This window comes from Osmerus eperlanus, chromosome 9 (genome assembly GCF_963692335.1).
Source record: "Osmerus eperlanus chromosome 9, fOsmEpe2.1, whole genome shotgun sequence".
Classification (NCBI taxonomy): domain Eukaryota; kingdom Metazoa; phylum Chordata; class Actinopteri; order Osmeriformes; family Osmeridae; genus Osmerus; species Osmerus eperlanus.
Window position 1 is genome coordinate 4,749,001 of NC_085026.1, and position 21,943 is coordinate 4,770,943.

Genomic DNA, 21,943 nt, shown 5'->3' on the forward strand with positions numbered 1-21,943 from the left:
CTCTCCCTGCTTCACCCTGCCTCACCCTGCCTCTCCCTGCCTTACCCTGCCTCTCCCTGCCTCTCCCTGCCTTACCCTGTCTTTCCCTCCTTCACCCTGCCTCACCCTGTGTCAGCCTCCCATACTGTAATTGTTTCTGCACAAACCGAGTGGGTGGAAGAGCAGAGCTGCGTGGCTGCAGGTGTGTGTGTGTGGGGGTGGTGAGGTGCAAGGTCACACACACAATGTTTCTGTGCACATGGGCCTGAGGCTATGCTGCACTCTGTGACCACTTCCTGACCTTGGCTGGCGCTCGACAGGAAGAGAACATCTTCTTCCTGTTGTCAGGTGCGACTCTGTGCTAGATTCACAGTCATGTGCATGGCAGTCAAAAATATGTTGATCACTAGCTGTTCTACAGATCAACATTCAATATACAGATCATAACATTAATACATTTTATTTGTATTGCACTTCATATTAAAACAATCTCAAAGTGCTACAGAGCAAATAATAATACAAATGAAAAATAATCAAAGTTAATAATTAATACAGAGAGGGGGGTACAGACATTTCTGTTTGACAGTAATTTTCTAGAGGGAAGCAAAAAAACAGATCACCCATCGGGCCAATATAGGAGAACTGTAAAAATTCTTCCCTGACCTCTCTGAAATTAGACGATCGAGCACTCTCCTGGAGAATGTGGATTGCCAACATATTACAAAGCACACACATAGCATGAATGATACTACATCATAGTTAACAGCAAAACCTAAAAAACACATTTAGTCAAAAGCTTTTTTTTAAAGATATGTTTTTAAGTTTCGTTTAAAAACATCTGTTGTCTGAGGGGCCCTAAGATGGTCAGGGAGGGCATTCCACAGCCTAGGCTCAGCAGACGAATAGGCCCTATCACCCATGCTGCAGAGCTTGGTTCTGGGGGCTTTAACTTTTTTATGGTTGCAGACCGGAGGGTGCGTGAGGAGGTCCGGGGGGTGAGGAGTTCCTGTAGGTAAATGAGGGCATGTCCGTGAAAGCACTGGTGGTTGAGGAGGGAGACGTTATATTGAATTCTGAATGGGACAGGGAGCCAGTGAAAAGATTTCAGGATGGAGGTTCTATGATTGTACTTGCGCACCCTCATCAGGATCCTGGCAGCGATGTTTTGAATGTATTGCAGTCTCTGGATGCTCTTGCCGGAGATCCCGATGAGGAGTGCATTACAATAGTCCAGCCTGGAGGAGACAAAGGCGTGGACAAGCTTCTCTGCATCTGCCATGGTGAGTGTTGGACAGAGTTTGGCGATGTTCTTGAGGTGGTAGAATGATGTCTTACAGAGGTGTTTGATGTGGGTGTCAAAAGTGAGCTTAGGGTCCATTTTAAGACCCAGATTGGTGACAGAAGCAGATAGGGGGATGTTTTGGTCAGAGAAGGTGATACTGGTGATGGTGGAAAGGTGGAGCTGATGTGGTGTGCCAACTAAGATGGCTTCCGTTTTGGAACTATTCAACTGAAGGAAGTTAAGCTTCATCCACGCCTCTATCTCCTCCAGGCAGGTGGTCGGTGTGGATGTTGGCAGGGGAGCAGAAGAAGTGGGGGTTGTCCTGAGGAAAAGCTGTGTGTCATCAGCGTAAGAATGGAACACTATATCATGTCTGCTAATGAGTTTGCCAAGGGGGAGCATGTAGATGGAGAAGAGGCTGGGGCCCAGCACAGAGCCCTGAGGGACACCACAGGTGACGTTGTGGGTGTGTGATTTGGCGTTGCCCAGGGCGACATGCTCGGTTCTGCCGGTCAGGTATGAGATAAACCAGTCGTGAACATTCAGTCCAATGGTGTATTGCAGGCGGTGGAGGAGGATGTTGTGGTCTACTGTATCAAAAGCAGCTGTTAGGTCCAGGAGGATGAGTAGAGATAGAGAACCAGTATCTGCTGCCAGATCAACATTCATTATACCCATCAATATACAGGTCAATATTAATTGTGGAAGAAAAGCAAGCTGTTCTCCACTAACACATTTGTTATTCTCATATTATCCTTGAATAACTCCAGAACCTAAACTGAAGCCACACTGTTAATGGAGACTGCCTTTTTTTCTTCCACAATTATTCAAATCAACATTCATCATACAGATCAACGTTAGTTTATTTAATGGCTAGATTCCTATTTCTTAAGAAACTCTCTGGGACTTCATGCACAAGAGCACGGTATTAGGCTAGAGTGATGTCCATTGTTGGCAACAATCATTTTGTCTTTGACTATCAAATACAGTTAACCTAACATAATATAACCTAAAGAGTTTATGTAATGAAAGAAAAATACAGTGCAGATATTAGCCTAACTTATCCACCCCTGGAAAAAACTCATTTGTTTTTGATTTGTTAGGGGGCCATACAATGTGTTTTGAATGTAAACAGGGTTTGAGAGAAATTCTAAATCTTATCAAAGTATTTAGCAGCACCCCAAGTTATGTCTCGGGACATGGGAAAGCATGTCCTAGAGGAAGTTGTAGGGATGACTGTAGGGCAGCATTTCATTTTCTTCAGTGGGATTTTTCTTCTCTCCATTGCAAGAGCACTTCATCATTGATACCCTGACATCATGGTGTCAGGACAATAACCTCTCTCTCAACGTCAACAAGACTAAGGAGATGATTGTGGACTATAGGAGGCGGCAGGAGGAGGAACATGCACCCCTTCACATCAACGGATCCGAAGTGGAAAAGGTCATCTGCTTCAGGTTCCTAAGGGTGAACATCAGCAATTACCTCACCTGGTCTGGTCTCTTATTCTTACGGAGATTGAAGAAGTTTGGCATGGACTCAGTCCTCCTCACTAACTTTTACAGATGCACTATAGAGAGCATACTGACTGGCTGCATCACAGTGTTGTATGGGAGCTGCACAGACAGGGACCGCAAGGTCCTACATAGTGTGGTCAGATCTGCTGAGTTCATCATCGGCAGGAAGCTCCCAGCCCTTCAAGACACCTACCACAGACGATGCCTCAGGAAAGCAGGCAGGATCCTGAGAGACTGTTACCACCCATCCTTCATTCTCTTTACCCTGTTGCCTTCTGGCAGGCGCTACCATAGCATTGCGTCTCGCACTAGCAGACTGGACAATAGTTTCTATCCAAGGGTCATCAGGCTTCTGAATGAACACTGATATGGACATTGATACACTGGTCACTTTACATTGATACATTTCTCTCTAGTCACTTTACACAGTCACTTTCAGTTTATGATTGCACTATTGCACTAACTTACCCCACTGTTTTAGGTTGGTATAGGTGTTGTCTTAGGTTAGTTCTAGGTCTTAGGTCTTAGGTCTATAAGGTTAGTATAGGTCATTATGTGTATTAGAGGTCTAGTATATTGTATTGTATATTGCATACTATTTTGTATATTTATAAACAAAATAGTATGCAATGTATTTTATATTTGTAGGTTTATTATTATTTTATTTATATTCTATTTTAGCTTATCATAGATGTAATCTATGTTCTTAGTACTTATATGTTATGTTATGCCAGGTTGCATGCGTTGTCTTATCCCAAGAATTTCAGTGCCCAGTATGACCTTGTGTTTTTCTGTGCACATGACAATAAAAACTTGAAACTCATGTTTTCTCACTTGGAAGGGCATCTAATTCATGTTTTCTTTTTGCTTTAGAAAGGAACCTCAGGTTTATTCCATTGTAAGGGCACATACTGTAAATTGCACCACATCATATTTTATCCACTGACGGGGCACTTATCCATTAGAGGAGCACAAAATTGGGCATGTTTTTCTCACCTGTAGGAGTACCCTATACAGCACTGCACACCCCCCACCCAGAGTACACCAGTGGTATAGATCAAATATTAATTATACAGATCCATATTTATCTATTTGTGAACAGATTCTCATTCCTTAACTCATAAAACACATTTTTGTTTTAAGACTGCTAGGCGAAATGGAAAAGATACGTGGTGATAAAACACAATACCCAAACTAAATGTCAGAGATCCGGTTTAGCTTAGTGGAAAAACTCAGACGAAGCCCCAGTGAGCAATTGTGCCTCGCAGCACTTTGCAGCACTTTGCAGCGCTACCAGGAAACCGCATCGCCGTGTGGGCGCTGAACAGGGCATGTTTCTCAGAAACGTAGTCACACATCAGAATGAGAACATCTGCTCTGAATATCCTGCTCTCAGGTGCACTTCCTGTGGAAATACTGTAATACAGCTTCGAACACAAGTTGAAGGAGTACTACTTTCCTTCCAGTGGCCTTTGTATCAGTTTGAACACTCATTGTTGAATTGAAAGTTTCACCCACTCTTCATTCATTTTAAAACGGTATTATTGACTAAATGTCTGAATAACAATAATAATAACTATCACTCAAAATGTATTTGACAACTTTATTAATGATGAAATATCTGAATATTAATTATGCTAGCAGATGCAGCTGCTATGTTGAATACAAACATACACTATTATGGTTAATTCATTTCAAAAAGTTGGAGAACAAATGTTTGTCTTCACAATGTTCTTTCTATACAGGCTTGAGGTTATTTCAGAAATCCCTATTAACAAAGCCCTCTTTACTCTGCAATTATTTCTATATACAGTACATGCCGACTGTTGTATCACTTCTTTATGAACTGTGAGATTTTAGGTTTACAAGCAGGTTTTATTCTATTTACATTACATCTACGCGTCTATGTAAACTGCAGAACACTAGTTGATCTGAAATGATGGGTCATCTAGGGAGACATATTATATGCATATTCTGCATATTATAATCCCACATCAGCAACGCCACACCATCCAGACCATCACCATCCCGGTCAACACAGGTTTCCTGTTCTGGCCTCAGGTGAAATGCTTCCCAGATTTACCCTGTGGAGGAGAGAGAGGAGAGGTGGCAGGCACACACCGTCTGCTGTTACTTTCAAAACATTACAGAACCTTTTATCAACTGCCTAGGAATGAGAGAATAGGAATCATAATAATGTGTTATTTAGTAGAAGACTGATATAAGCGTAGTTAGGGGGATTTGAACCTCTTGATCTGCTGTTAAAATGCTCTGACCACTCAGCAAACCCATAAATGCATTCATTTAAAATAGTTTCGAAAATAGTGTAGTAATAATAATTTAGGCATTATATTCTTAGTGTGCCCTTTATTGTCAAGGGCTCTTAAGCATACTATAGTATAGCATAAACAGTGTAGTGTTTCCATAGCTGTTGCAGGGGTGGAGTGGTTGGTTAGTGTAGAACAGTCACCTGGAGCTTCCACACGAAGACGACCACGAAGAAGCCATACAGGCTGCTTTTAGCGATGAACACGATGTACGCCAATTTAGCTGTCTGAGTGCTCTTCACGTAGTTCTCTGTGGAAAACAACACACTTCCATGAGCCTGGGTGGCAATGTGGTTTTACCATGGCAGAGTCAAAGATACAGTAGTCTACCTCTTTCACACAATTCGAGCTTTTAAAAATATATGTGCGAAACATACCTGTTGTCATGCCTCCAGTTGACTGAGCTGTCAGAAACAAAAAATAGCCAACCTTAGATATAGTAACATTCACCATCATATTACATTAAATATATTTACCACAATAACACACATGGCACAGTACCATTACGTTAAGCCTTTATTTTTGTTTATTTATTTGTATTTCACTGCTTTAGATATATTTTGAAGATCTCAAGTCATTCGTTTAACGTACCTTTATCTCCCATAACAGAAGATTCAAAGGGTATGTATTCAGTACCATCAAAGAAGAGGACAGTACAGGTGAACTTATTGGAGTCTGTGTACCACTCTCCGGCAGGCACTCTCAAGCGGCTGGTGATGCTGTACTTTGTTTTGTTGTTCCACACGGCCGAGTTGTCCGTCCCCACTCCATCGGTCACGATACGGTCACCGAGCTTCCAGGACACGCTGACGTGATCCGGGTAGAAGCCGGTGGCCACGCACACCAGGGTCTTCTTGTTTTTGTTGTCTTTTGCATCCTTACACTCGTGTATGGAGGGGGGCAGAACAGTGACGTTCGGTTGGATGGCTTTGTCTGATATATCGGGATCTGCAATGAGGGAATACAAAATTCTCAATACAGAATAATCACATTGTTCTGTAACGCCAAGCATTTTCGGGTCAAATTGAAGGAGCATAAAAAAAAAATCTAACAACATTTCAGATATCTTACCGAGCACTGTTAGCTTAGTCCCCCCTCCGAAATAAGCAGGATAACCACTGGAGCACACCACATACGCACTAGCAGAAAACTATAGCCTGCCTGTTTTCTAAGGCTGTTCAGAAAACATTATTTTCGAATGTTCACATTCCATGTGTAGGAAACGATACTACTCTTTCAGATAATCTAACACTTATCCTACATTTGAGACATAGGATTAATAGACAGTTCCAGCATCTGTCATTAACATGGGAATTCATACACCTCACAGCCACAGTTTAAACACTGAAATCTAAAGGTTTCTCACCTAGGACCGTGAGTTTGGTCCCGCCGCCAAAGAAAGCAGGGTTGTAGTTCACACTGATAAACGGCTACAGAAAAAACACCCTGCTTTTCCGTCCTCTGTTCCTCCACATGCCCGTCCGCGTGCTCTTACCTACTGTAAGATCATTTCTCACTATTCTACACAACAAGGATATTGATAGAACCTCATATTTTACATCCTGATTCATAATCTGACCAACAACAACAATTATCAGCTGTATTGTATTCCTGATTGAAGGACAAATGTTTTCCACAAACATTTAACAAAAATAACCTTCCCAACTTCTATCAGCCTTATTCGATCACTGCAAATAGGCTACAGTAGGCTATCCCTGAGACATTTATGAGAAAATTAAGTCGTTTTTGTTTATGTCTTACCTAAGACGGTGAGTTTGGTTCCATTCCCAAAATAAGCCTCATTGAAACCCACAGTCGCTAACAGAGATATAAACTCATTCTTCTAGTGCACCAGGATCTGGGCATAGAGCCAAGTCTTGCACATAATCACCGCAATAACCTACTATGATGGCAGAGCACAGGCAGTGCTTCTTATAGTTTATAAATCCTACAAAGCTATATAGGCTACTTTTACAGTTTCAAAATGCAACATCCATTTGTCATTTCAACCAAATGGTTGTAATCAGCTAAATGTTTGTACAATACTGATTATGATTAGACTGTTACCTTACCGGAAAGCTTTACACACATATCATAACGATTTACAACATTTTTTCTTACCTAAAACTGTAAGTTTTGTTCCAGCTCCAAAGTATGCCTGGGAGTACGAGCACAGAGTGTCTACGCTGTTACAAAAACCGTCTTTACAAATTCTCCTGATCTCACTCTACCTTTAGAAAACGTTCTCAGTCTTTGTGACTCTTTGCGGGAAAGAGATCATGATGAGATCAGAGTATGACCTGACAGAGATCAGCCTTCCTTTACTGCAGTTTATACATATGTAAAATTCTATTTCATTTAATTTTGTACATTTTAGTGTTGTTGTTGTTGATGTTGTCGTTTTTTTTTGTATCTAGCAATCACCATGTCACAATCTATCAGTCAACCTGCTTCCAGATTGTCCCAACACATTGTTATTATACAACACAAAGGATTCCAATTTACACTTTTAATCATACTATCCTGTGTTGGCTGTGAACAGAATTGAAAGCAAATCTGGTCTCACCTAGGACAGTCAGCCTGGTTCCTCCACCAAAGTAAGCTTCTCTGCCAGAGTCACAGCTCTCCAGACCTCAACTCTAATTCACCCATCTCTCACTGCGGCCTTCCTCTCTCTACAGTACATTTTATTCCAATTGCATTTTAATCATGTTATTCTCTTGACGGACTCCTACAACACAACTACGACACAAACTGAAACGCTAATATTTAAACAACAGAAATATTCAGCTAGGTTTGGGTATTTCAGCTCACCTACTGTACACCTGCAGTTACAGCCCACATATTTCAAAAGGATTACTCACCCAGAACCGTCAGTTTTGTGCCGGGACCAAAGTAGGCTTGATAATTGGCACAGTGAACAAGCTTAACATCAAAAACGACCAAGTGGAAATCTACAAGCATCCTTCACCATACAGTATCAACCCCCCACATCGCAGTTCAACTACTCCAAACAAAGAGACATTGTGCAGTTTCTTACCCAAAACCATCAGTTTGGTTCCAGCTCCAAAGTATGCTGGGTTGGCATTGTACACACTGGTGGGGTTTAGCCTAATATGCTAACTATGCCCCGTCCTCTCTAATCTCCTGTTCTACAACAGTCCCATCCCTAACTCCACACTAACAAGACCCTAACAGACATGGGAAATAAGGACAAATGTTTTCAAGCATTTTCAACATATTTACCTAAAACTGTGAGTTTGGTTCCGTTGCCAAAGAAGGCTGGTTCAGTATTGGTCACAGTGTTTTCACACCAACCCATTAGTGGAACTTTTGACAGAACCCAACATCTCTCATGACAACTTCATTATTCTTTCCGGTGTTTTAGATTAATTACAGTGTTGAGACTTTGAAGGAGCTGAACTTACCTAAAACAGTCAGTTTTGTTCCATTCCCAAAGTAGGCTTGACTTCCAGTGTCACATTGAAAATGTCCTCTTCCAAAAAGGCCCAGTTCACTCCAAAATCAAGACTTGGCAGGATGTTTCAAGACTGTTGGTATCCACGACCAACTGAAGAAATGTATTTCTTCATTCCAAACAGAAGTAGATGTTGTAAGACAGAAGGGATACAAACACTTATACCTGTCTGATAGAATCTCCAACAATTCTGCATATTATTCCAAATATTCACTTTTAAAGTTTATTTTGTGAATGTCAGAGGTCTTAGTTGTTGTAGGCTCCATGGTCACTAAGGAAGTCCGTGCATCCCCCCGCCCCAGGCCGCTGCAGTGCTCTGCTCTATAGAAGTTGATGGCAGGAGGTTTTTGTACGGCGGCTCAATAGGAATGTATCACCGTGGCCCCCTGTCCCCACGGTGTTAAACCATCACACAAAAACACAGTTTCTCTCTTTTGCAACAGTGTCACTCCTCCCTACCCCCCTCATCTCCACACTCTTCCATATCTACCCCTCCATCTCTCTGAGGCCGGCGCAGAGAGCAGGTGCGCTGGCAGGAGCCTCTGAGGTGGGAGACAGCTCTGCATGGGCTGCTTCTATTTCTGTGAGCGCTAAGAAAAGCAACAGAGAGGAGGGGAGAACAAGGGAGGAGAATAGGAGGGGAGGAGAGGATAGGGTAGGACAGGGGAGGAGGGAGGAGGAGGGGAGGAGGGAGGAGGAGGGGAGGAGGGAAGGAGGGAAGGAGGGAAGGAGGGAAGGACAAAGGGTAGAGGGAAGGAGAGGAAAGGGGGGGAGGAGAGGAGGGAAGGATAGGGGAGGATGGAGGGAGAGTAAGAGAGGAGGAAGGAAGGAGGGAGGGGAGGAGGAGGAGGGGAGGACAGGTACAAAGGAGTTGACAGCTGTCACTCTGTTAACACCCCCACCATCTTGGTACAGCTTACATCCAACAATAGGACCACATACAGTACACAGTACTCAATCATACTGAAACATTCCATTGTTTTGGTTAGTATCAATTGTATAAACACTACCGGTACTGCCTGACAGAGACATGGTATGGTTATAAGTTGCTTAGACATTCGTTCCAATCTGAGTATTTAGATGTGATCTTAGATGTTTTAACTTTCGAAACAGTATGTGGATCGTTCAGATTTAAGATGTGCTTTTTTAGTATCTCAAGCAGATTTTTCTAGTTGTAGACTACAGCCTCTGTAATGGAATACAAAGTCTCATACAGTTCAATCAAATCCAGATCAAAAGTTATTCGTATTACTGACCCTAAACCTGTTTGTATTCTCACGTTGAACAGGCCCTCTAAAACGGACTCCTCTGAGAGGTGAGAAGGGAACCAGGAAGAGGAGGAACAGCTGAGTTTCTTTCATTTCGTAATAATAATATATTCATTTAGCAGACACTTTCATCCAAAGCAGTTTTAACCTGTGACTTCTTGATCTGCAGACAAATGCTCAACTTTGGAACTACAGTATATACTGTCATATAAAACTCTATAAACATTAAAAAAAATGTTTTGATGTACTTACATACTTCTCCCATAGAGGTCAGTCTATGATCATGATTGAGATTTTTTCTGAATCTGGTTGAGCTGACAGTTGAGACAGCTGGTTCACTGACGTGTTGCTAAGCGACTGTAGCGTGCCCCTCTCCAGCATGGACTGAGGGACTGTTGCTTGCTCTGGTTCAGGTAGACACCTGTGCTATCAGATCTGTCACCTGTCATCAGAGTGGGAAGTCGAAGTTCGATATGAAAATTGATGAGAAGTTTTTTACATAGAAATGTAGCAAGATAACAATGTAATCAGAATGTTACTTTTTTGAATGACAACTCTGTCTTCATACACCCTCCCGCCCCTCCCCTCCTTCTCCCCCACTTCTCCCTCCTCTCCCCCCACCTAGCGCACCCATCCTTCCTGCCCCCTCCTCCTCCCCCCCCCCCCCCCACTCCACGGTGTGGTTTCTAGGTTGTTGTCGCGCCATGTGGCTGCTCTGAGTCAGCGTGCCAGTAGTAGAGGCACAGAGATACACCGCAGAGTCCTGGCCCTCCAGCTGTCTGATCTCCAGGGAGGAATAAGTCAGGTTAGGACGAGACATGGCATATCTGGGTCCAGCCTCCACGCTGGACACATTCTTGCCCATGGAGGACGCAAGCATGCGCATCTGGCTGCCTGTCTGTTGGTACCAGAACATGTAGTAAAAGTTGCTGTCATCGTGTTCACAGTCCAGAGTCACGGACTCCGCTTGACGTAGCGCTGCGTGTCGGGGCCTCTGCTGAACATTCACAGCTGAGCAGAACTCTGGGAAATGAAATAACAGCCATTTAGTTGTTGATGGAATGTTCTGGAATGCATGTCTATGTCACACTTCAGTTTCCTGTGGAAAGTCCTCTATCTGAACACACTCTTTAGATGGGCACATAACCCGCTGTGTGTGAGAAGAGGGTTGCTATTACCGGCAGTGAGGTGGAGAGCTACTAACACACAGAGCAGCTCCATGGCGTCAGAGAGAGAGAGAGTGAGAACGTCCAGGTCTCTGTTCCCCAGCCCTGCTCTGCCTCCTCCCTTGCATCCTCACTGCCTCCCCATACCTGGAGGGAGGTCGTCTACTGACATCACCAAGAAACTGATACACACGGGAGGGGTGTGTGTGTATGTGTGTGTGGGGGGGGTCATGTGGTCACGCCTCAGAGACAGGAAATTCAGACGTTGCCGGATTTTAGCAGTTGTGTGTAAAAATGATGTGTGTTGATTTAGCAGAGCCTCTCATCCAAAGCAAAATTTGGCAAAATTGCAACCTCTATGTGGTTTCTATTCAATCAGGAGAGACCTGGATGAGTAAAGTGATGTTTATTTACAGAATGATAAATGTACTACCAGTGTTTGGAACTTAGACCCCAAGGGGAATTAAATGTTCAAAGGGCGGCTGCCCGTATCCAAAGAGGAATCCCCCACGGAGTCCAGACACTGGTGGTGGTAGCCGACGACCCCGCCAGAGGAGCCGGAACGAAGACACAGGGTGGCGACGGGGAGGTGGAGGGTCACACACTTTGGTAGCATGGACAAACTACAGGGAGAAACACGTATTTAAAGGCACAGCATCATTATGACAGCTTGCAGGCGGGGAAAGTTCTGTCACCGCTAATTGATAGAAGCGAGCGGCTACTGCAACCCAGATGACAGCCCGACATGGGAAAGTGGGAAAGGAGAGAGCGTTCATAGCGGAGGGAGTGAATAGTGGAACATTATCGTGTGTGCCCGAGTGCAGGGTTCGGTCTCGCCTGACTGAACTTGCGCTAAGCTTCATTTCTGGTCCTGTGCCCAAATGCTCGGCCCCTGAGCTATACCCATCCCCATACTCTACCACTGAGCTATACCGAGTGAAAATGTTTAATACGAGTAGAATACGTGCCACTAGACTCCCTTCTGTTCTCTACCAACGATGTCTTTACTCCTCCCCCGGTAACAGGGGCGGACTGGGGGAAAAAAGTGGCCCGGGAGCAGTGCCGGTCCTAGCACATTCGGCGCATTAGGTGAGATGCACCCCCCCCCCCCGGAGCCGCTAAGCGAGGTGCCGCCCCCCCACCCCCCGGGCCACCCACCCAAACGCAACACGGAGGTATGACGTGGCGCGGTTGGCGCCCTCTGTTGGTTGTGCGGGAGGGTTAATTAATTGCACTTGGGAAAATGCCGCCCCCTCTTCATGCCGCCCTAGGCGGCTGCCTATGTCGCCTGTAGGAAGGACCGGCTCTGACCGGCCCACTCAGTACACGGCGCGCGGCCCACTCAATACACGGCGCGTTGCCCACTCAATGCATCGCACGTATCGACCAGTCATTGGCCTACTTGGAAAAATAGCCATACACTTAACATTATTTTGGATGATTACAAAGAAATTACATCATATATGTTTCATTTCTTACGTTGAACTTCCGACGTCCGTAAGAACACATTTCAGAAGACACTTCAGAAATGTTTCGAAAAATAGGCACCATGAGTGTTAAATACAGATCGCGAGGAGGAGTATAAAGCGCTTGTGTACTATAAAGGTCTTAGAGCAATTTATACGTGTTCAAGCTGTGTAATATGGAAAATAGTTGGAGGTGCTGGCGATGTCAGAGGGAGTGATGGCAGTGGGCTGGTGTTTTGGACCATCCCAACCCTGTCGGCCCACCGGGGATTCTCCCGGTATCCCCGATGGCCAGTCCGCCCCTGTGTAACGGGTGTGAACCTGTGAAACTCACTCCTCAGGTATGCAACATGCTAGCCTGGCTCTGCCCTCCTACGTACTTCCGCTCAATTTGGATTTTGCGTCTGTACTAGGTCTGGGATTTCAGTGCATCAGTCGGTTTTCAGAAAAAGGTAGGTCCAATCAGCGAACAGAGGGAGTGGCTGAGAACAATGACGTTGATGTCATGCACTAGTTTTGAGTTGTAGTTCAGTAATGGCGGCGGAGAAAGATGCGAACGAAGCTATTCTGCGGTTGTGGCAACGCTGTCGAATATCCATAAGTTAAAGCCGTAGCAAGAACAACCCTTGCTGAGTTTTGTTGGTGGCCATGATGTTGTGGCCCTCCTCCCCACGGGGTTCGGGAAAAGTTTGATTTTCCAGCTACGGCAGCTAGCTCCGTGGTGAAGGAGTTGGCTAAGGCAAACGCTAGCGATTGGTTATGGCAGATCAGAGTGGCTCTGGGCAGATCCAATAGTTTTAAACTTCAACAGAGTACCCGCCTTCAAGGAAGTTAACGCTTGTCAATGGAGCGATCCCAGACCCTCTGTACAAATGAAATGTAGGAGGGTCTGGTTAGGACCAGGCTAGCAACATGCCACCCGCGTCAACAAATAGCTAGCTTTTCTTTGGCGTAGTTGGTAGTGGTCACGCTTGGCAAGTCGGAAGTCGTGCGTTTGAGCCCAGTGAGTGGCGAACGAGCCTTGTCGTGACGGAGCGTGGCTACAGCTGTTACATACCCGTCACACCTGCACGGCAATGAAAATTAAGCACAAGGATCTTATTGGATGAGTAGGTGTGGTTTTGTAAAGTATGACATCCAAAATCCTCAATAAACTCCAGCACATCCAGAACTCCGCCGCACTTCTGCTCACTCACACCCGCTCCCGTGACCACATCACCCCCATCCTCCAGAACCTCCACTGGCTCCCCGTGCCACAACGCATTCACTTTAAAATCCTTCTTCTCACTCACAAAGCCCTTCACAACCAGGCCCCCCGCTACCTCACCGACCTGCTCCACCACCACACTCCCTCCCGCTCCCTCCGTTCCTCTGATGCCAACCTCCTGTCCACCCCACTCAGGACCAAGCACCAAACCTGGGGTGACAGAGCTTTCTCCATCGCCGCTCCCTCCCTCTGGAACTCACTCCCCAAACCCATCAGAGACTGCACCAACCTGTCAACTTTTAAATCATTAGTCAAAACGCACCTTTTTAGATCTGCTTTTAATGTGTAAATAATGCTGTGATTTTATATGATGTCCTTGTTTTATGTTTGTCTGGCTACCTATCATGGCCCGTATCAGATTCAAGACCCTGGTACTGACCTTCCGAGCAGTGAACGGGACTGCACCCGTCTACATCAAGTCTCTCCTGCAGCCTTCCACCCCCACCCGTCACCTACGGTCTTCTTCAGACAACCGCCTGGTGGTCCCACCGCTCAAGACCACCCGGTCCCAACACAAGCTCTTCTCCTGTCTGGCCCCCCAGTGGTGGAATCAACTCCCCACCTCCATCAGAGACACTGACTGTCTCTCCACCTTCAAGAAAAGGCTCAAGACGCACTTGTTCCGGGAGTACAACGGTACTTAGGAATGGTTCGCTTGACCCGATGTTAGTTTACTCAAGGATCACAATGACTCTTGCTTAGAGACTTGTTGCTCTTGTGGTTAGTGGTAACTGATTTAAACATTTTGTACTCGCTGTGATATATTGTTTTTATTATTGTTGCTTGTTTTTTACCACAGGTACACTTGCACTTATAGCGGTTCATGTTGTTTAATTGTAACTTGTTTAACTACATGCTCTTATGGTTCTTCCGTTTGGCACTTACTTTGGTTGTTCACAATGTGTGCTTCATGTTTTGGCTACTCACAATGTTTTTGTGGCTATCTTGTTGTTATGATCAGTGACCTATGCACTTTGTAAAGCTCTCTCTTGGAAGTCGCTTTGGATAAAAGCGTCTGCTAAATGAATAAATGTAAATGTAAGTATTCAGTGGGTTGCAATCTGCAGCCTCATCACTAGATGCCACTAAATAATGCATTCTGTGCCCTTAACACAATAACATCAACAATAACTAGAGATGTGATTGTAAAGTGTGATTGCTCAACAGCAGCAGGGGATCGCAAACATGCAGCATCTAGCTGATGGTCATAGAACACACTGAACATAGCCAAATCATTATATGTTCATATCATTACATCTCCCTTTCTTAACATAAAAGTATACTTTTAACCTTAACTTTAACTGTCACTCTTAATGCATTCCAGCTTAAACTCTGAACTCTTAAATACTGAAAGAGAGATTATCTCATATTACTCATAACTTTACTACTAAACAAGGATTGTCTAAATCTGTTCAATCAGTCTCTCAGGTGGCTTCACATTCCTAGAGGGTCTTGTAACAGGTGTGTAGGGCTGTTTTGGCAGCCCCTTTGTCACTGGTCACCCAGACACTCGTCTGGGACAGTCGTTGATTTGCATGAATGCTAAAATGACAATCACACCTTCATGACACACCTCTGGAAAGGTGGTCTCAACAGTTGAAGAGGAAGGTGGACCGAGGAAGACTCTGAAATTATCATTAAAAGTTGTGTTCTTGTAAAGCTCTCTCTTGGAAGTCGCTTTGGATAAAAGTGTCTGCTAAATGAATAAATGTAAATGTTTATTTTAACCATGTACCATTTTAACCATGTACCATTTTAACCATGTACAGCGACTTTGAGAACTTTGAAAAGCGTTATATAAATAAAATGTATTATTATTATTATTATTATTATGACTTGTGGATCCTCTAGAGTGGCTAGTTCATGCTGTCACATCAGTTTTTGTTGACATTGTTGACAAGACTGAGGTGGCTGTAACCCATCTGCCTCCTATGCTGGCCCAACAACCTCAAAACCTTCTCCTCCTCTATCACAATGAAACGCCCCTCAGAAGGTTCCCAGCTGAACATACAGACAACCGCGCCGCCAACACACCGTTACACCAGCCCGCTCACTAATAAAACCAGAAGAGCCACAACACCTTCCTGCACATCTCTGATCAGCCTTTCATGCATTCTAATGTCATTAGCCTCAGATGATGTATTTGCATGGCTCCCAGTCTGCTTTGCAGCACTGTGACTGGCAGCACAGAGGTAGGTGCTGCTGTCATCCGGAGACAGCTCTGATATCCGCAGGGTGAAGCTGTTGCTGGACGTGTCGATAGAGGGCTGGAGGCGGCCCTCGGGAGTCTCGTACTCCTTGGTGAGGTACTCTATCGGAGCCCCGGGGCCAGCCTGGCGGTACCACAGCATGGTGTAGCTGCTCATGCTGAGGCCGGGACCCACGCTGCACTGCAGGGTCACCTGGTCGCTCTGCCCAGCGTGGAGGACAAGGTCTCTGGGTGCCTGGAGGACGGTGGGGCCTGAACCCTCGCCTACACAACACCAAAGAAGAAGAAACAGCATTCAGGAGATCAGGTAACAGATGTGGAGGATGGAAACATTCTCGAATCTGTGGATGAAATATGATTTAAGTATTTCCAGTTTAGTATGCATGTACTGTGCATGCTCCAGTACAAGTTGTGTTAATTGTTTTGTGTGCAAAAGTACCAGAACATTCCTTTTCTGCACTCACATGAGTAGATCAGAGTCAGAAGAAGTCCCAGGACTGTGACTAGCATGTTGCTGGTAACCACTTCCCCTGCTGAATGATGTTACATCCACACCACGGTCTCACCAGTTCACGGTAAACCAGCTGGCAGGTCACGTGACCAATAGTTGGTGTTGCTTGGAGACTAGCTCTTGCTCTGTGGTGCCGTGTGGCTCTTGTGTCTGGTGCAGTGAGGTGATGGATCAGTGACATGAGTGTAGTAATGCAGGGTCTCGCTGTGTTAGGGTCTGAGGGTTGGTGCTTGGTAGGGGTACTGTAGGACATGAATCTGAGGATAGGCTTAAAGGACAGTTCAGAGGTTAGAGTATGTGAGTGCAGGTCAAGAGGGTGCAGGTTAAAATACCTTCTGTACGTCGCTTTGGATAAAAGCGCCTGCTGGATTAATATGTTACATGACATGCTCAGTTATAAAGGAAGATGGAGGAGAGGTACAGAGGTTAGAAAGACTAAATGAGTTGGGACTGGCTCCAGCGTAAAGTTACGACCACTCAGAAGGCTCTCCCTCACTCCTCATGAGAACACGAGACTCATTTCACTTTGTTGTCGGGAAAGTTGTGAACAAAACTAATGTGAATTAACTCCCAGTATTTTGATATATGCTATATGATATACATATAACATAATTCACACTGAGAATACAACTTTATCAATTCCTCCACAGAAACGTCTAAAACAAAACAATCAAACTCCCTAACAGCAGTGAGTGTGACTGAGCGCACCAGGGTTTTGGTGAGGCGGTGGCATCAAGCCACTGTGTACTGGCAGCACAGAAATACACGGCCGAGTCTGCAGGAGCTGCGCGGGGGAGGAGGAGCGCTCCTCTCAGGATGTCCTCTCTGGTGAGCTGGAAGCTCTCCTGGAACTGACCCTCGTAGCTGGGATCGGAGGTCGCATAGCCGTACCCGATGAGGGTCATATCCCGAGACACAGGTCGGTGCTGGTACCACAGCATGACCAACAAGTTGCTGTCTTCACAGCACCTACGGAGATAACAGGGTGAACACAGGGAAGGAGACAAACAGAACATGGAGAGAGAAAGCAATGTATTTCACCAGCATACCTTTTAATAAAGGTTTTACATCTCTTGAAGCAATAAGTCAGAGCTTTGGTAGCCTGAGGAAAAGCTTACATGGAAATAAGATGAAGAAACCGAGACATCTCAGAACAATCATGGCCACGAGGGCATCAGCAAGTCTGGAGAGACTCACAGTTAGACACCTCTGCTGTCTGTAGATAGACTCACAGCTAGACACCTCTGCTGTATGTAGAGACTCACAGCTAGACACCTTTGCTGTATGTAGAGAGACTCACAGTTAGACACCTCTGCTGTATGTAGAGAGACTCACAGTTAGACACCTCTGCTGTCTGTAGAGACTCACAGTTAGACACCTCTGCTGTATGTAGAGACTCACAGTCACCAGATAGAGATGTTTAATCCCTAACCACATACTCCACATGACAGCATCTGGGCTCCCTCTATTGTCGTTGACACGTTATTGTTGTACTATACTAATGATAATAACTTACATTTGTTGTTTGTTGTGCCTTTCAAGACACCCAAGGGCGCTTTTCACATAGTAAGGCAACAGTAATTTTGTCCTTGAAATGTTATTGTTTCACTATGTAATATAGCTGAGATGTTATTGTTGCTGGTACAATATTGTACTTGAGATATTATTGGTGTCCTGTGGTGAATATATATTATTGTTGAACTGAGATGTTCTCAGACTTTTTGGGGCCAGGGACCCCTTACAGGGGAGAACATTTTCCAAAGACCCCCCCCCCTCCCATAATCGTACCACCCATTCAGCATACCCTTTTTGCTCTTAAATGGACGCAATGTTCTTGTTTTATTGGTGCAAATGGTCCCCATCTGTAGATTATTATATAGTTTTTCACTTTTTAATGATACAGCAATTTTATAATTTATGGCAAATTATGTCGCGGACCCCACTTTGAGAACCACTGCTGTAGTGAATATATATTATTGTTGAACTGAGATGTTACTTTGCATTGTGCCTGATAAATACAGACTGTTTCTTGACTCTAACCCCCGAAATAAAGTTACATTAATGTAATTCAGATCTTTGATCTGCTGTATTTAAAAAAATGTAGTATTTGTATGTCATTTTGGATTAAAGCATCTGCTAAATGAATTACGTGTCAAGTAACACAGATACATGACCCATGTTGTCCTGTTCCTCATGGCTACAGAAAGTTCTCATTCATGAGGATTTGTCTATGGTTGGTTTCTGCCCAAACATGTTCTGGCTTTAAGTCAGAATTAAAATAAATCAACAAAGTATTTTGGTGACACTTTATAAGTCAACGCTTTTTGGCATTTACAAAGTGTTAACTAATAGTTAATTCTTTATAAAACATTTTGAAACATTAACAATACATTATTACATATTTAATAAGCTTATTATTAAACACTATGTTAATCATTAATAAACACTGTTAAAAATAATGTGTTTGATTCATAATACAATTCATAAGGTGTTTGATAACTGCATTACCATACTGTATAGACAGCTTGTTAATATAGTTGCAAACCAGAAGTTTATAAGCTGGTACATGAGCTGGTATAGAAAGCATCAGCAAATGCTGAACAAACCATTTACATGACCTTTACAAAACATGAGTAAATAACTAACAACATATTTACTTATTTCTTTAACTAATGTATGCCAAGTCAAATACATAATGTACACTAATACTTAGCAGATATCTAAACAACTATTTTCTAAACACTTACTAATGATGCAACTTGTGATTCGTAATGCAAGTTCTAAAACATTTACTAACTGTTAAACTTTTCCCAAGTTGCATCATTAGTAAGTGTTTATAAAATAGTTGTTAAGATATCTGCTAAGTATTAGTGTACATTATGTATTTGACTTGGCGTATATTAATTAAAGACATAAGTAAATGGTTTGTTCACCATTTGCTAATGCTTTCTATACCAGCTCATGTACCATTAACAACTTATAAACTACTGGTTTGCAACTATATTAACAAGCTATCTATAAAATATGGTAATGAAGTTATCAAACACCTTATGAATTGTATTATGAATCAAATACATATTTTTTAACAGTGTTTATTAATGATTAACATAGTGTTTAATAATAAGCTTATTAACTATTTAATAATGTATTGTTAATGTTTCATTTTTTTTATAAAGGATTAATTAACTATTAGTTAACACTTTGTAAATGCCAAAAAGCGTTGACTTATTATAAGGTGTTACCAGTATTTTTTTTTTCTCTGGAGGTAGATAAGGTAACTGCCTATTTAGGAAGACACATTCTTTCCCACCACCAGTGAGCAGGCTGGGCCATGAACAGCAGGTGTCAGAGCCTCCTGGCACCCTCCCAGGGAGGGATATTGTCTCAGAGCTCCGTGACTCTGCAGCACCGTGCTGACTGGCAGCGCACAGATACACCGCCTCGTCAGTAATGCGCACCGCCTCCACGGCCAGAGACCACATCTTTTTCTCAGAGCTTGACACTCCAAAGCCAGAATCAAACCCAGGTTCGTAGCTCGGAGAGCCAGCTACGAGAGTAGCCATCAGCACGGGCTCCTTCCCTCTCTGCTGCCTGTACCAGAACATGTAGGGATGGTCTGTGTTGTTCTGGTAACAGTGCATCTTCACCGAGGCGTCAGGCTGGCTGGAGATGTAGCCTGGCCACTGGGTGATCAGCACAGTCTGGCTCCAACCTGAGGAGAACCAGGAGTTAGACAATCAGAACCGGAGGTAGATGAGAACCAGGAGTTAGACACTCAGAACCGGAGGTACATGAGAAGCAGGAGTTAGGTCCAAGTGAGTCTCAAACTTTTTCTGTCACAAGCACAAGACAAAGAATGAGGTAATTCAGTGGTGTGAAGGCAGAGGGTGAATGCTTGTTGTACCTGTGTGCCAGAGAGCAAATACACTGATGGTGAGGGCTGGGAACATGTTGACTCAGTCAGAGACAAACACAGTATAAACACTGACAAGTACAGAACACGGCAGGCATGCAGGAAATAACAATCAGTTCAACCACCACAGTAAAACACGTCACTTCCTGAATAAAAATTATACAGAGGAGCCACCCACAAGCACCAAATAAAAGTGAATATTTATGAAAAGAACACTTTAATCGTGCTCCGCAAGTGCACTAGTCAGTCCTCCTGAAACAAACATCATAGAAGGGGTTTATGTTGAGGAAGTGGGGCATCTTTAGCAGTGCCCTCGACTGACTGCATAGAAGGACTCTATAGTGAGCCTGGGGATGTGTGCGTGTACACGGCCCTGGAGGCTGATGTTGGCTGTGGCTCCAGGCTGGAGAGGGCAATGTACAGCATGCCCAGAGGAGGCAGGACTCCACCACTGGCTCCAATAGCCGCTAGGAAACAGTATTGCCTAACGCAATGAGGGAGATCAGAACCACAATTTCCCACACAAAAGACCACGCACGAATACAGTGAGCTAAAAGCCACGCACTATTGGTTAAGTTCCATCAATCTTTGCCTTTAAACTAAACCTTACACTTCAATAAATCGTTTCATCCAAAAATAACCGTAGTGTTCACGGATACAAGTTTGGACCAGTTGAGTTTTTGTTAAGGGAAGTGGAGGATTGGTTTCACTGTGGTCGTTGCTGTGCAAAAATAAACACCGCTGTCCTTTACTGAGGCGTTTGAAATGACCAACAAGCCGCTAGAAGTCGCCGTCCCGGCCATGGATAACCGCTTGTCGACGTCCTTTTCCATGACGTATTCCGAGTAGAAGAGTCTGCCAAGAAATTGGAGCTCCCCCATCGCAGATTGCTGGTACCAGTAAATACAATCAGCGCCTGTCTGCTTGTGATTGCAGCGTAGCTCGACATTCTCTCCATGGTCACTAATTAAAGCGTGTGGGATCTGGTACACCTTGCTAGTCACAGAGGAACAACCTGGGATATAATAAATAATTATTATATATACCTCTTTCAGATTAACATTACTCTTTTTCAGATTAACATTACTCTTGCAGTGAGTTACTATGCAGTGTATCTAAAACTATTGTTTTCAAATGTGTAGTGTTGCTTATGTTGTTTACCTGTAGTCAGGAGAAAAGACAAGACGAGAAGAATGAGAAGGCCAGCTTTAGCCATTGTCATGGCTGAGAGATGTGAATATGACATTCAGTCCTATTTGTACACATAGCTGGATGTTGGCACTGGGATGTCATGAAAAAACTTGTGGCTGCGCCTGCCCCCTGCTGGTAAGTACTTTTTAAATATATGTTGAAAACGTATTATTGAAATCTGCGATGCTGTCTCTTACCTATCTTTCTTTTTACTCATTATTACACACATTCTCTCTGTTAGTTAGCAGACTGCAGGACACCATGTTGAGTTATTTAGGTATGTAGCCTATGCTGTGTTTTCATTGTGAAAGACTAAACTGACTCCACCACACAGGGCCGGTCCTTCCTATAGGCAACATAGGCAGCCGC

At 44.0% G+C, this 21,943-nt stretch overlaps 1 protein-coding gene and 1 gene segment (V, D, J or C); both read right to left on the minus strand.

Moving 5' to 3' along the window:
- Nucleotides 1-4,367: 4,367 nt before the first annotated feature.
- LOC134026615 (uncharacterized) lies at nucleotides 4,368-17,411 on the minus strand. The gene is made up of 12 exons (XM_062469512.1): nucleotides 17,219-17,411; nucleotides 16,424-16,492; nucleotides 15,790-16,223; nucleotides 13,666-13,868; nucleotides 13,541-13,549; nucleotides 11,529-11,640; nucleotides 10,523-10,749; nucleotides 6,472-6,524; nucleotides 5,697-6,053; nucleotides 5,483-5,509; nucleotides 5,249-5,355; nucleotides 4,368-4,862 (listed from the first exon to the last, which is right to left on the minus strand). Exons 1-12 carry the CDS (start codon nucleotides 17,409-17,411, stop codon nucleotides 4,836-4,838), a joined length of 1,818 nt encoding a protein of 605 aa, XP_062325496.1. The 3' UTR covers nucleotides 4,368-4,835.
- A 771-nt stretch (nucleotides 17,412-18,182) lies between these two features.
- Nucleotides 18,183-20,441, minus strand: LOC134026616 (T cell receptor alpha variable 27-like). The segment is given in 3 exon segments: nucleotides 18,183-18,187; nucleotides 19,781-20,182; nucleotides 20,375-20,441. Coding segments are annotated over 3 exon segments (453 nt in total).
- Nucleotides 20,442-21,943: the final 1,502 nt, after the last annotated feature.